At 35.2% G+C, this 12,177-nt stretch overlaps 1 protein-coding gene across 5 annotated transcripts in view; it reads right to left on the bottom strand.

Annotated features, from left to right (window-relative positions):
• DMXL1 (Dmx like 1) overlaps positions 1–12,177 on the bottom strand; it is an 80,084-nt gene that overhangs the window by 39,247 nt on the left and 28,660 nt on the right. For 4 of the 5 annotated variants that reach the window (XM_082075803.1, XM_082075805.1, XM_082075806.1 and 1 more), the window contains exons 10-20: positions 11,808–12,020; positions 10,866–11,119; positions 10,082–10,766; positions 9,252–9,373; positions 8,566–8,655; positions 8,153–8,255; positions 6,822–6,938; positions 5,295–5,519; positions 2,945–4,651; positions 2,258–2,368; positions 787–956 (exon numbers count right to left, since the gene is read on the bottom strand). In XM_082075803.1, the coding sequence (XP_081931929.1) occupies positions 787–956; positions 2,258–2,368; positions 2,945–4,651; positions 5,295–5,519; positions 6,822–6,938; positions 8,153–8,255; positions 8,566–8,655; positions 9,252–9,373; positions 10,082–10,766; positions 10,866–11,119; positions 11,808–12,020 (3,797 nt within the window). The remainder of the gene's footprint in view (positions 1–786; positions 957–2,257; positions 2,369–2,944; positions 4,652–5,294; positions 5,520–6,821; positions 6,939–8,152; positions 8,256–8,565; positions 8,656–9,251; positions 9,374–10,081; positions 10,767–10,865; positions 11,120–11,807; positions 12,021–12,177) is intronic. The other variant, XM_082075804.1, reaches the window with a different exon arrangement.

Raw genomic sequence — 12,177 nt, 5'->3', positions numbered from 1 at the left:
CAAGAATAGTCCCAAGACTCATGTAAGGTAACCTTAAATGCAGGCCTAGGATACTTGGAATTTTTTAAATGCAAGGCAGGTAAGTTTCATCACATGATGATTAATTACTTAAGATTAAAAAGTAGAAGTAGAGACATGCATTTTACCACTTTGTGCTTTGTAGTCAAAGTATCTTGTGCATGTCACTTTCTAGCTCAACATACTTGGCTTTTCCAAAAGCTTAAAATAAGTGATAATAAGGTTAGGCTTATTGCCACTTCTGTGATGATTACAATACATTAAAAAAAACACAACAACACCACACCACCACAAAAAACACCAAGTCAAAACAAAAGCAGGGTTTTCTACTATGGAAACGTATCAATTTGCAAGACAGATGTACAATATCTTAGATGACCACATTTCTGATAGGTTTCTAAGAAGAATCTATTTCTGTAACTTGTTTCCTAATTCTGCTATAAAATACTATATGCTCGATGTGTATCTTGAGCATTCACGATAAGCACTGTACACCACAACCTTCAAAATGGAATATCTAAAAGCCCAACCTGTAATGCACATTAGAACCTGAAACCTGAAGTGGTAAAAAAACCCACAAACACCAAAAAAACCCAAAATGAAAATTCATACAATAAACTATCTGCACAAAAAACATACAGCAGGATGAAACATTCTGAAACACTGAACATATGTAAAAATATAAAACCACATAAAAAGAAGGTAAACACCAGAAGACAGCTGTTTTAAAAAAAATCTGGCGATTGTGTTTTGGAATACTATGCTTACCTTCTCTATGCATTTCCGCAGGCTATGGATATTTCGAACCCACCATCCTATACCCATAGCTCTGAGTTCTGACCATGTTGGATCTCCTTTCTGCACTGCAGGAAGCATGCTCAGTAGTTCTTCTTCCGCTACTGAATGAAAAGCCCAGGCAAAATGACTAGTAGATAAACCTACACAATAAGACATTAAAAAAAAAAAATCACTAATAAAAATCATGCAGAATCTGAAGTCAAAGGGGTGAAGAAAGGGAAAAGGGAAGAAGGTTGAATAGTTGATTTTTGGATTTTTAAGTGCATTACTGATGAAGGAACAGAAATTTAAGAATATTTGTAAGCACCGCATACCAAATATTAATGAAAGCTCATATGGATGAGACCATGTTTTTACCTGCAAACTCTTTATTTCAGTTTGCAAAGACAGAGTTACTGACTAAAGCTTAAAATATACTTATAGTGGGTGGCATTAAGTTCAGTCATGATACAAAATGCAATACACTGATTAATCTTTTCATAGTTTTGAAATGTAGGATCGGTATTTTGACTTGGACTGGAAAATGAAAAATTTCATGTAATCACAGTAGAAAACAAGTTTGAGGATAGAGATACAAAAAAAAACTGAAAGGAAAAAAAGAAATCAATCACATGAGGAAGACCACAATTACTAAGAGGCAGCATAGCTTGCTATGGATTAGTGCAATTCCAGCGAGGGCCAGGAGATGCTTCTTTGCACAGAGGCACACTCAACTACACCTCTGCAAATGCCCTGGTGGCGCTTCTTACTCTCACCGATTTCTGTGCTCAGCAGCAGCAGAGAGGTATGTCAACTAAAAGCATTCCAGAGAGTTAACTTAGCAATACTCTGTTGTGGCAGTACTGGCAAATTCCAGTCTCTGATGCAGCTGAGAGGTGATAAACCATGAGATTGGAAATGCAGTGAATTGTCATGACTACTAATGAAAAGGTAAAGAAGCTATCACAGCTAGTCTTTAGATTTGATTAGGCCTAATGAAATCTATCTCAACCTGCTATCTGCAATATCAGGTTGGAACTACTTAAAACTATACCAAAGAAAACTAGTTGAAATAGTCCATTGAATAATTACAGTATGTATATTAAGAGCAACACTTAAAGTCTGAATAGACTGTAAGAATTTTTTCAAATATGTATTAAAAAACTAAGGAAATATATACTCTGTTTTCTACAGCATTATTCCTGCAGAAGGTTATTGGAACAACGTGGTACTGGAAGTACAGAAAAAGCAGTTGATTTGGGAAAAACAAAAACCAAAAAAACACACACAAAAAACCCGAAACATGAAAAAATTGTTAGAAAAAAAAAGCACTTCCGTTCCAAGACCTTCACCTAAAATAAAGCAGACATGTTCTGCAGAGTCATGTCAACTGAACAGCAATTGTATGTACAGCAACATCACAGGGTAAGGTTCACCTCATCTAAGAAAAAACATCAGTTACCTTGGTGAAGCAGTTGAGCTCGATGTACAGGAGGAAGTGAAGTTGTTAAAAACGTGTGAAGACGAACAGCCAATAAAAATTTTAGACCACACTCGTCAAGAGTTTCTCCACCTAGAATTAAACATTTTTATATGTACTTTAGAGAAACTACCCAAAGTGGCTAAAGATGTTTAACAACAGAAATACTTTACAATTCTGTGACAACTAATGCTTTACATTAATAAATATAATGACTTGTTTCATAATTCTTCCCCTCAAGGAAAAGGAAAGAGGAAAATTTCAAGTATAAAAAGTTTCAAAGTTATTTGTTCTTAATGAAAGAAAAAGTGTTATCATATGAGAAAATCTATAAACCTATTTCTCAATTTCTCTACGTAGTGCAAACACTAGTCATTAAGGAAGCTGTCTTTTCAAACGTGGATTATAAACAATTACAGTATGTGGACTGATGAACTAACACTGGCATTAACAGTTAACAAGACAAAATTTGATTTTATGGAAGTCTGAAGTCTTGAAACTTGCATTAAACAGTAAATACTGTTACGGCACAGTAAATGCTGCAGGCTACACTATGAAACAAAACCATGATGTGCTTTCATAAGCCACAAAAATATCCTAAAACAGAAAAAGCTGCCAAAAAAGGTTGTGAAGCATAGGAGTACTATTAACTTGGAAGAGACAGCTTACCCTGATTCCTGTCTCTGCTTTCTCCAATGTCAGTACTGGTAGTAGCAATTGTATCTGCCAAGGCCATCAACGACATTTGCTCCATCCTAGTCAGACCTGGCAAGCTTGAATGAAGCAAGTGACGAGAAAGAACCTGAGCATGCTCTGGTCCAAAGTAAGTTGGGCTATATTGAGAAAGATCGATGACTTTTGGTTTTGAACTGTCTTCATCTGCATCAAATGTAACAATTTCATTTGTACTTACAACAGAATTTTGAAAGAGTTCCTCATAATTGTCACTGGGCATATCTTTTTTATTTTGACTGTTTTGATTAGATTTCTCTGAACAGGAATGAGACGAATCGTCATCCGCAGCAAGCAGAGCATACAAGGGCAATGGTGGAACAGAGTCTATTTCAATATAGTCTGTAGTCTCAGTTTTGCTGAATGTTTTGGGATCTCTTGCAGTACTTCCACTAGCACTGATGGTCAGAGATCTGAGCCTCTTATCATGATTAGGTTCAGATTCATTAATAGCAACAACTTCTCCAGCAATGCACTTCACCAGATGGGACAGAATGGCTTTTGCTCTTCGTACTTTACCAAGATCCATGAGTTCCAATAGCTGATATGGATGGTATTGAGGTAAAGTGGGAGATAACGTATGAGCTGCTTCAAAAAGCCCAGAATCTTCCATTTCTGAAGACAGATCAGAGGCAGATTTTTTCCCGCTAAGTTTCTGTGCAAGGCTGGTCATAGATCTGGTCAAGTTTCGCTTTGGTGGATGCAGACCTGAGGCGGCTGACTGGCTTTGTTTCATTAAGCTAGGTATGCATGGCATACTTCCACTGTAGGAATCTGTACTAACTAGTTCCTGCTTGGAAGGAGATTGCCACTGGGAATAAACATGCATTTCACAATCCATTCCAACTACAAGAATGCCATCACGCACCCAAGACAAAGAGACTGGAAATGGAGGGGACCCCTCTACAGATGAAATCAAGTCAACACAACGCAGCAGAACAAACCTAGAAACAGCTGCAGCCTTTGTACTGCCACTGTGGGAGATGGCTACAATCTCCTTACCATTTTGGTCTTGCATTTTCCCAGACAGCTGACCAAACATATAAAGTTTTGATCCAATTCCCACCGTTAGAATATGAGAACCATCTTCTCTAGACATCCAATCTAAGTGTACCAAGCGCTTAGTGCTGGGCATAATATTGCCACCATGAGACAGAGACATGTCTTGTCGGCTATGTGCTGCTAAATTACTATCAATACTAACACCAGAGTCTAACATTGTGCCTATCTCATCTAAATGTAGAGTCTGTTCTAGAATCCAAGAAGAACCCCCTGTAGATTCACATTCAAAAATACTAACATGCATTATAAAGTCTTGAGGAAGATGACTGTTCGTAGATGTTACCTGCTTGTATGCTACTGCTAATCTGTTTGTGTGTGCACAGCTAACTTCAGTTGGCCTTCCTGGAACATGAATAGCGCTACTACTAAGAAGTCCATCCTCAATCAGTAACGGCCATTCTTCCCATATATATGTAACATCAGTATGGGCACCACACTCTTGTATGGAAGAAGGTGATGAAGAAGGTGATGATTCAGTGGTAACTCTGCATCTCCAGAATCGAACCTTTCCATCAGAGCATGAAGTTGCCAGCAGATATGGTGCCCGACAAACAGGATATATGGAAGAAGAACTCAGATGCCCTAAAATTAAATAGAATATACTTTTGCTGAGGGAAACATTAAAAACTTATGAAAAATTCAACTGGTTTTTATTCAGTTATCATTTTACTGTTCTGAAAAAATATTAACATGATTGTTTGCAGAGTCTCACAAAGGAGAAAACGTGACAGAAGGTAAAATGGTTTCATAGTATTTTTGTTTCCACTTCATGCTCTAGAGAGAGGTCAAATTGTATGATTTAAACCCAAATACTAATATCTACCTTCTCTCCCATCAAACAAATGTTTCCCATTCAGAAATCTAAAAATCTTTATAAAGTCTTTTTGGAAAGACTACTAATGGAAGCCTTAAAATTTAAGTATGAATCCTACAAAAATTTAATTAATTACTTTAAAACTAAATCCATGTTTCTGTAATTCCTTTTATCGCAAGAATCTAAATTCAATAAATATTACAGGTTAAATAAAAGCTTTATTTTAGTATTAGTCCAAGTATCAAGATATAAAGTCAGACAAGCAAGTTTTAGCAAACCTTCTGGATCCACCTACAGGTGTTTTAATTTGAACCAGTAACAAACTTACTATTATTTTATTTCCCTTTTAAGACCAGCATCACAAAGGCAAGGTTCATCCTTATTTCACTCTTTAAAAAAAAAATAACAAACCTGCTGATGGCTTTACACTTATTATCTCTACTCCTTCCGGCAAATTCAACTCTTGACTATACACCATTTTGGAAGACAGAGTAAGCCAGCTGGTGCTCTGAAGGTTTGCTCTACAGGCCCGATACTTTTGAGTGAAAGGTGATTGGATCTTCTCTGGATCTGGTGAAGCATAGAATTCTTCTGTTTGTGTTGCTGCTTCAGGTGTATTTGAATCTATCTTGTCATCTAAAAAAGTTTGCATTGTTAAGTCAATTATGTCTTTTAACTTAAGAAGTAATTATATTCACCTTTAAAGTTCCAAAAAGACAAATAAAGTATAACTTAAAATTTTACTTTCATTTAAAAAAAAAGTATTCTGAAATTCAGATTTAAAGAAAAATGCTACACACCTCAGATTAAGTACTTCTGAAATTCTAGAACTGTTGAGAAGTTATAGATTTAAACTCGTTAGACTGAAATCAAACTGTAACCAGAAAAAACAAAACTGCAGATGAAGAAGTATGTATGTGGTTATCCACAGAAATTAGTGCTTCATGAAGCACAAAATATCTGCAGCTAGAGAAAACTAAGACCTCCGTGTCTTACCTTATAAACTGGGGAAAGGTATTTTTCAGAAAATCTTTGTTAATATTTGCTTAAAATGAGGGGTCTTGGAGATTATGTGATATGAATACTTTTTTTTTAATAAAAATCAGCAGTTGAAGTATGAATTTGATAGATTTGAAACATGGAAACTGCCAACAGGTTAGTTGAAAAGCCTTATCAGTAGTGTCCTCATCATGTAAATAGATCAGAAAATTCGAATCTTAATTTAAAATTTAAATATAAGCCTTCTATCTTAAAAGTCTTCTTACCACTTATAAACTAACCGTAATAATAGTTAAAATAACTGAAGAAATTCTGCCTTTGAAAGCAACAGTAGGACAACTTCATTTAAAAGACAGAAACATGCATTATAACAGATTCCTCTGTTATGTGCTCAACACCAGATTTATGTGTTCTTAAAATCTTTACATGTTAACAGAAAACTACTGAAGTATATCTTAGGTTACTTAAAGTTCTATGGTTTTTGTGGTAGTTTGGTAGTCTGAAAGAGAACCAGCAGATTTCAGAATTTCAAAATTGTTCATAATTGTAGTTTTACCTCTGATGTTTAAGTGCTTCACACTACAGCCCAATTTAGAACTTCCATGTAAACTCAAAAACTGAAGAAAATAAACTTCTGAGAAGTACAATATCTGGTTTTAATACAGCTTAACACTTCAGATAAAGATATTTGTGGCTGGAACGCACAAAAAAATACCAAACTTTGTGCTCAGGCTGAACTCAAAAGCTTCAGTATTCTCAAGATTAAGAAGTAATTGAGAAAGAATGAGTTGTGATGAAAAATGGTAATAGAAGAATTGCAAATTCTTTTCAAAAAGCTGAAATATAATTTACAACATGTTGAATAGCAGATATATTCACAAGATAGTGACTTTAAAAAAAAAAACAAACAAAACAGAAACTACAAGAAAGATGGCTTACCTACTGAGACAGGAATTGACTTCAAATGTAAATGCCACATATGTAGTAAAGAATGGCTTTGAGTATACTCTATAACTATTAAGTAGAATTTTTCAGAGAATCCATTCTGCTGGTTTCCTGATGAAATTCAGAACAGGAAAATCTTAGGGCTTATTCACCTGAAATCAGAACTAAATTTTGCTGGCTAGTAAATAATCACACCGAGCTATTGTGAACTAATATTCAAACACAATTGTCTGACTACATCCAATTCTTGTATTTTTTTTTTTTTCAGTACTTTATCACAAGCAATAACCACTACAAATACAGGTACACACATGAAGAACTGTCAACATTTTCTTTTTGAGAAGACAAAAGATTTGCCTGAATTTGTGTTAAAAGTTAAAGCTCAGAATGTACCATCGGCACTACAAACCTGTCTTTCTATATATATCATACTGAAGATTCAATCATACGATTATTTTATCCTGTAGAGTAACACTTTTTTGTCCCCTGTTTTGTTCCTAATTTTGAACACCCCATTTGCATTTTTTTGAACTCTACTGAGAGCTGGGTTGGCATTTTCATAGATTATCTCCATTACTCCAAGTCTCTTTCTCAACTAGAAATAGCTAATTCAGAATTTATCACTATGTTCAGGTACCCCCCTTTTCTTCTAACAACAATAAATTTTGTATACCAAGTTATTATGCAACATTTTGACACTGTTCCACAATTTTGCTTTCTTTTATTCGGCATTCCCTCTGTAGATTACTTGGTATCACAAACTTCACTCTGACCCTTGTTTTCCACATAATTTCATTTGAACAGAACAAAAGAAAATTGAGATGCCTATGTAACACAACCACTGACTCAGTCCACCATTATATTTTATAGTTGTGGTTTGGGGGATTTGTTTGGCCTGCCTTTTATTATGTAACTCAAGTTTTGAGGAGCAGCATTTAGCTGATACAAAGGATGAATATCCCTCATGAAAGGATGCAAGTAAGCTTCATCTATGTCCTACTCTACAAATACAGACTCTACACTTAAAACCCCTTCCTGCTCATGTAATAAAGGCATCAGCAACGGAATGTTTCATACAATACATGATGCGTACCTCATGACTCAAGCTACTTTATCTAAAATTTGGTTGTGTGCTACTCTTAAAGGAAGTAAAACACCCACAATTTTCATTAGACCAGATTTTCTTCTTTGTTATGTAGAGATCTGAAATAAAGTAAGGTATTTGACCTTAACATTGTAAAAGCTATATAAGAAGTTCTTTTTCCTCTGTGGAATGAAAAATATAACATTCTGTCTTCAATGTTCTATCAAAAAGAATTCTTTACCGGAGTCTGATAAATTGTTCCTCTTTTCAGGTACCTTCTTCTCATGGTTATTTAAAATGAAGTCTTCTTGAAAAACATGGAATAACTGTGTTTTCCTTCCATGCTAAAAAAGTAAAAACACACAAAAGAAGTTAACATCATGGAGCATACTGTTGAAGATTGCTCTCTAATACGGGAACTTTTAACTTGATTGTTAAGTTAAACACATCAGTGAAAGATTTCTCAAGAAAATGCAGCTTCATTACTCACATTCTTGTCATTTACAGGTACTATGAGACAAAAAGCAAGTATGTTAGAATCAATCTTAAATACCTCATCTTTACCTGATGGAGAGCTACAGGTATAGGCTTTAATATTAACACTTTTTAAACAAGTTAATTATGGTATAAAATGAATACAGGAAAAGTTCTTACAAGCTCTGTGATAGCATCCAGTTCGATGATACATCCTGGGCGAGCTGTAGATTGCTGACTTATGATGTTAAAAACCTCACCAACATATTTCTGTTTAAAAAGAATGGAGGTGATGATCTTGTTAACCCAGTTTTGTGCATTTCTGTGGCACAGCTTGCTAGGTAAGTGCAATCACTAAGCAAATGTTAACTACATAATTAAATATACAGTGGTCACAATCTGCTGAGAACACAGGTAACATTCCCAGTTTTATCAAGAGCCCCATGGTTTTCAATGGCTGAAAGGTGAGGAGAACATCTACAAAGTCTCACATTCAGCAGTTTATTGCCCTTTCCCCAAGCCGCGCTGTCATCTGAAATTTCCCTTAGGATGTACAATGCACACAAACAGTTTGTTGCTCTGTTCTGATTCCTTGTAGTACAAGCGTTTCAGAGGTATTTCCCAATCAAACACTGACCTGCCTCAATAGGCACAGATGGAGGTTAAATGGAATGCAGTGCTATTAATACAATGCTAATAATAAAATATAATGCTAAAGAGCTTTACCATATCTGTTTTTATAAGCAGAGCTAAACTACCATAATCTATTAAATCCTCAGCAACAAACTTGGTTACAAATAAGTCTGAAACTAGTGCTACCGAATGAAGTTCCAAACTGCAAAAATATGAGACAGCTTTTCACTTACAGAAATTTCTGGATTGGAGAGCTCACATAAAAGTTTCTTCGCATCTATTACAGCTTGATATAATCTCAAATGCTGTCCATCACTGGCCACAAAGCAGGCACTTGGAGAATTACAGTATGCACCTAAACAATATGAATGCACAAACCGGTCAAATATTCAAACACCAAATTGCTCCTTTTTTTAGGCAAAGGGCAATTTTAAAGTTATGAAAGAAAGCAATATAGCATAAGAAAAAGTCTCTCTTGTTAACTTCTGTTCACAAGCAAGAACTACAAAGTTTAATGCGGCTCTCAGCAATCAAATCTAAGTACAGGGTGTTTCAAAAAGATGGACCCAATTTGAAATCACTATAGGTCTGCAATCACAAACCCCTCATCAATGAAACTCATCCAGTCTATACAGCAGCCAGAGGGAACACAGGGCATTTATAGAAGTTGATAATTCACTAAACAGTTTGGATTTTTTTCTGTAATTATAACATATTGGGTCCATCTTTTTGAAACACTCTGTATATGAAAATAAATGAGAATCCTATTTGCAAATCAGAGCAAAATCTACCTCTTTTGAAGAGTGCACTATCGCCTAAGAACTTTACTGCATTAGCTCCTAAAATATTGTATGCATAAATGAAGGCAGAAGAACACAGCAATTCTTCACAGAGAAATAACTAATTTCCAAGGATCAGCAGCTCAGAAACTTGTGAAATAAACGTCTCACGCTTAACACTTTTCCAATACATTCAAGTATATCTGCATTATTTATTTAATAGCTTTATTAGGTTATATTACTTTTATTCTATAATACTTCAGAAATCAGGAAACCAAACTCACCAAGGCAGTAGCTGGGTATAAGTGTGGGTAGCCATGCAACATTTGAAAAAGCTGAAACATGGAGAGAATTGATTCGAGCAAGTTCAGAAACTCCACCAGAAAAGGACAAAGGTCCAACAGGGTCAACTCTCCAAAGAATAAGTTCACTGTAAACTGCATTGGGATCCTGGGATGTCATATCTGCATTGCCTCTACTCTGAAGTCGTACTGGTGACTCCTGAGACTTTAAAGAACCATTTGCCTGTTTTGCAGTCTCAACATCTGGTGAAATTAGAGCATTGTGATGTGAGGTTGTAAGCAGTAGTGGTAATACTGAGTGGCAAGCCAAGTCATTAAGATGAAAACGGTGACCACAATATCGGGATTTATGTGAAATACTGAGTACAGTTGAAAAAGCAGATTCCTCAGCAAAACTCACTAGCCACTGGTTCAATGACCCATCTGCATGTTTGGAAATCATCATAACATTGGGCGTGAAGATACTTAGTTTTAAACTGTTCATTGATTTACTGTGTCCAGAAGAGATAAGCATAGATGAAGAACAGGTAAGGCCAGGAGGCTTTTGTTTGCCTTGTTGAATAGCTAAGTCAACATTTTTGGTACAAGCATACATCACTATACTTCTGCAAAGAGAGTTTGCATCACCCGTCGGAAATGCAACAGGAATTCTTGAGACAAATGACACCTGGAATTTTAAAGAAATGGAGGGAAAAAGTATTAAAGTTATTTTTCTCACCATACTTCTCATTGAATAACAATTCATAATCCAGAAAAAATAAAGTACCTGCACTTGGCGAAACATGCCAGGCTGGTATTCATCTATCCAGTCCACATGCCATACCAGCAGTGAACCATCCATAGGATGTATGCTGAATAGCATGTCAGCATTTTTATTCCATTCAGAAAGTAGTACTTCAATTTCATGATCAATAATAGCAGAAGATAAAGGAACAAGGCTTGAATTTGTAGTAGTTTTATCATCACCCAGCTCCTTCTTTTCTTGATTTCCCTTTTGTTCACCTCCATTTTCATCAACTTCTAGAACACACAGATATATATGTATTGTATTCAAAAGCAGAAGTACAGCAAGCAGTGATATTCAGGCACTGGAGCACCCTTCAGGTCTTTTATAAGCCACCCATTTAACCAAAAATTTAAAATAATGAACATTTTAACCAGAAATTCTCTAGTGGACCTTGGTCAATGACTAACAAAGCAAAACAGCTTATATCGCACCTTAATTTGAAATACTTTTATTTTTCCAATTTGATAAAAATTTTTGTATGCACAAGCAGAACAAATACAGTGGTATCCAAACTGTATATATTTAAATTAATTGACTATGTTATAGAACAAAGCTATTTAAATTAGGTGTACATTAATATATATTAAAAAAAGTGAATTCTAAGGTTGCATATGCTTCCTTAAAAATGGTAAAATAACACACTTTCATATAAAGGCATCCAGGTTAGCCTAAGTAAATACTACAATTTTCAGCATAAATAACTCAATTTCTGGAACAATCATAAGCAAATTCAGAATTTCTAGATACAGATTTTTAAAAGTCACTTAGGTACTGCCAGCATAAGGTAGGGAAAAAACGCACAGAAATACTACTGTAATCTGTCTGTATCCTGAGAAGTTCCCCACCTCTTTACTTCACATGAAAGAACATCACAAATTACTTTGTAAAATGAAAGCCATTTGTCTGTCATAAGTCTTTTACCTTCTTCTAATCTGCCATCCATTTGATTAGATTCCTCAGTGTTAGTCTCAGGAGAATGATGTTCAAAACTCTTTTTAAGTTGTTGCAAAAATACTTCCATGGATAAGGTAAAATGAAGTTCTTTATTGTTTAGCCAGTGCACAACAAAAGGTCCACTTTTTTCTTCATTTTCACCAAGACTCAGCGACGTGATAGAAGGGAGCAGAGGAATATCTATCAGAAAAACATGTTAACATTTTTGAAAATAAAGTAGTTTGGTTAAAAAATAATTTCAGATAAATTGTTTTCAAGCAGAAACCCTACCATGAAAAAAGAATACACTAAGTGTATTGCCACTTCCTTTTCCTTTCAACATCACCTACTTTCAGTA

Source organism: Streptopelia decaocto, assembly GCF_964273445.1.
Source record: "Streptopelia decaocto genome assembly, chromosome: Z".
NCBI lineage: Eukaryota > Metazoa > Chordata > Aves > Columbiformes > Columbidae > Streptopelia > Streptopelia decaocto.
This window is presented reverse-complemented; position numbering and strand designations above follow the sequence as displayed.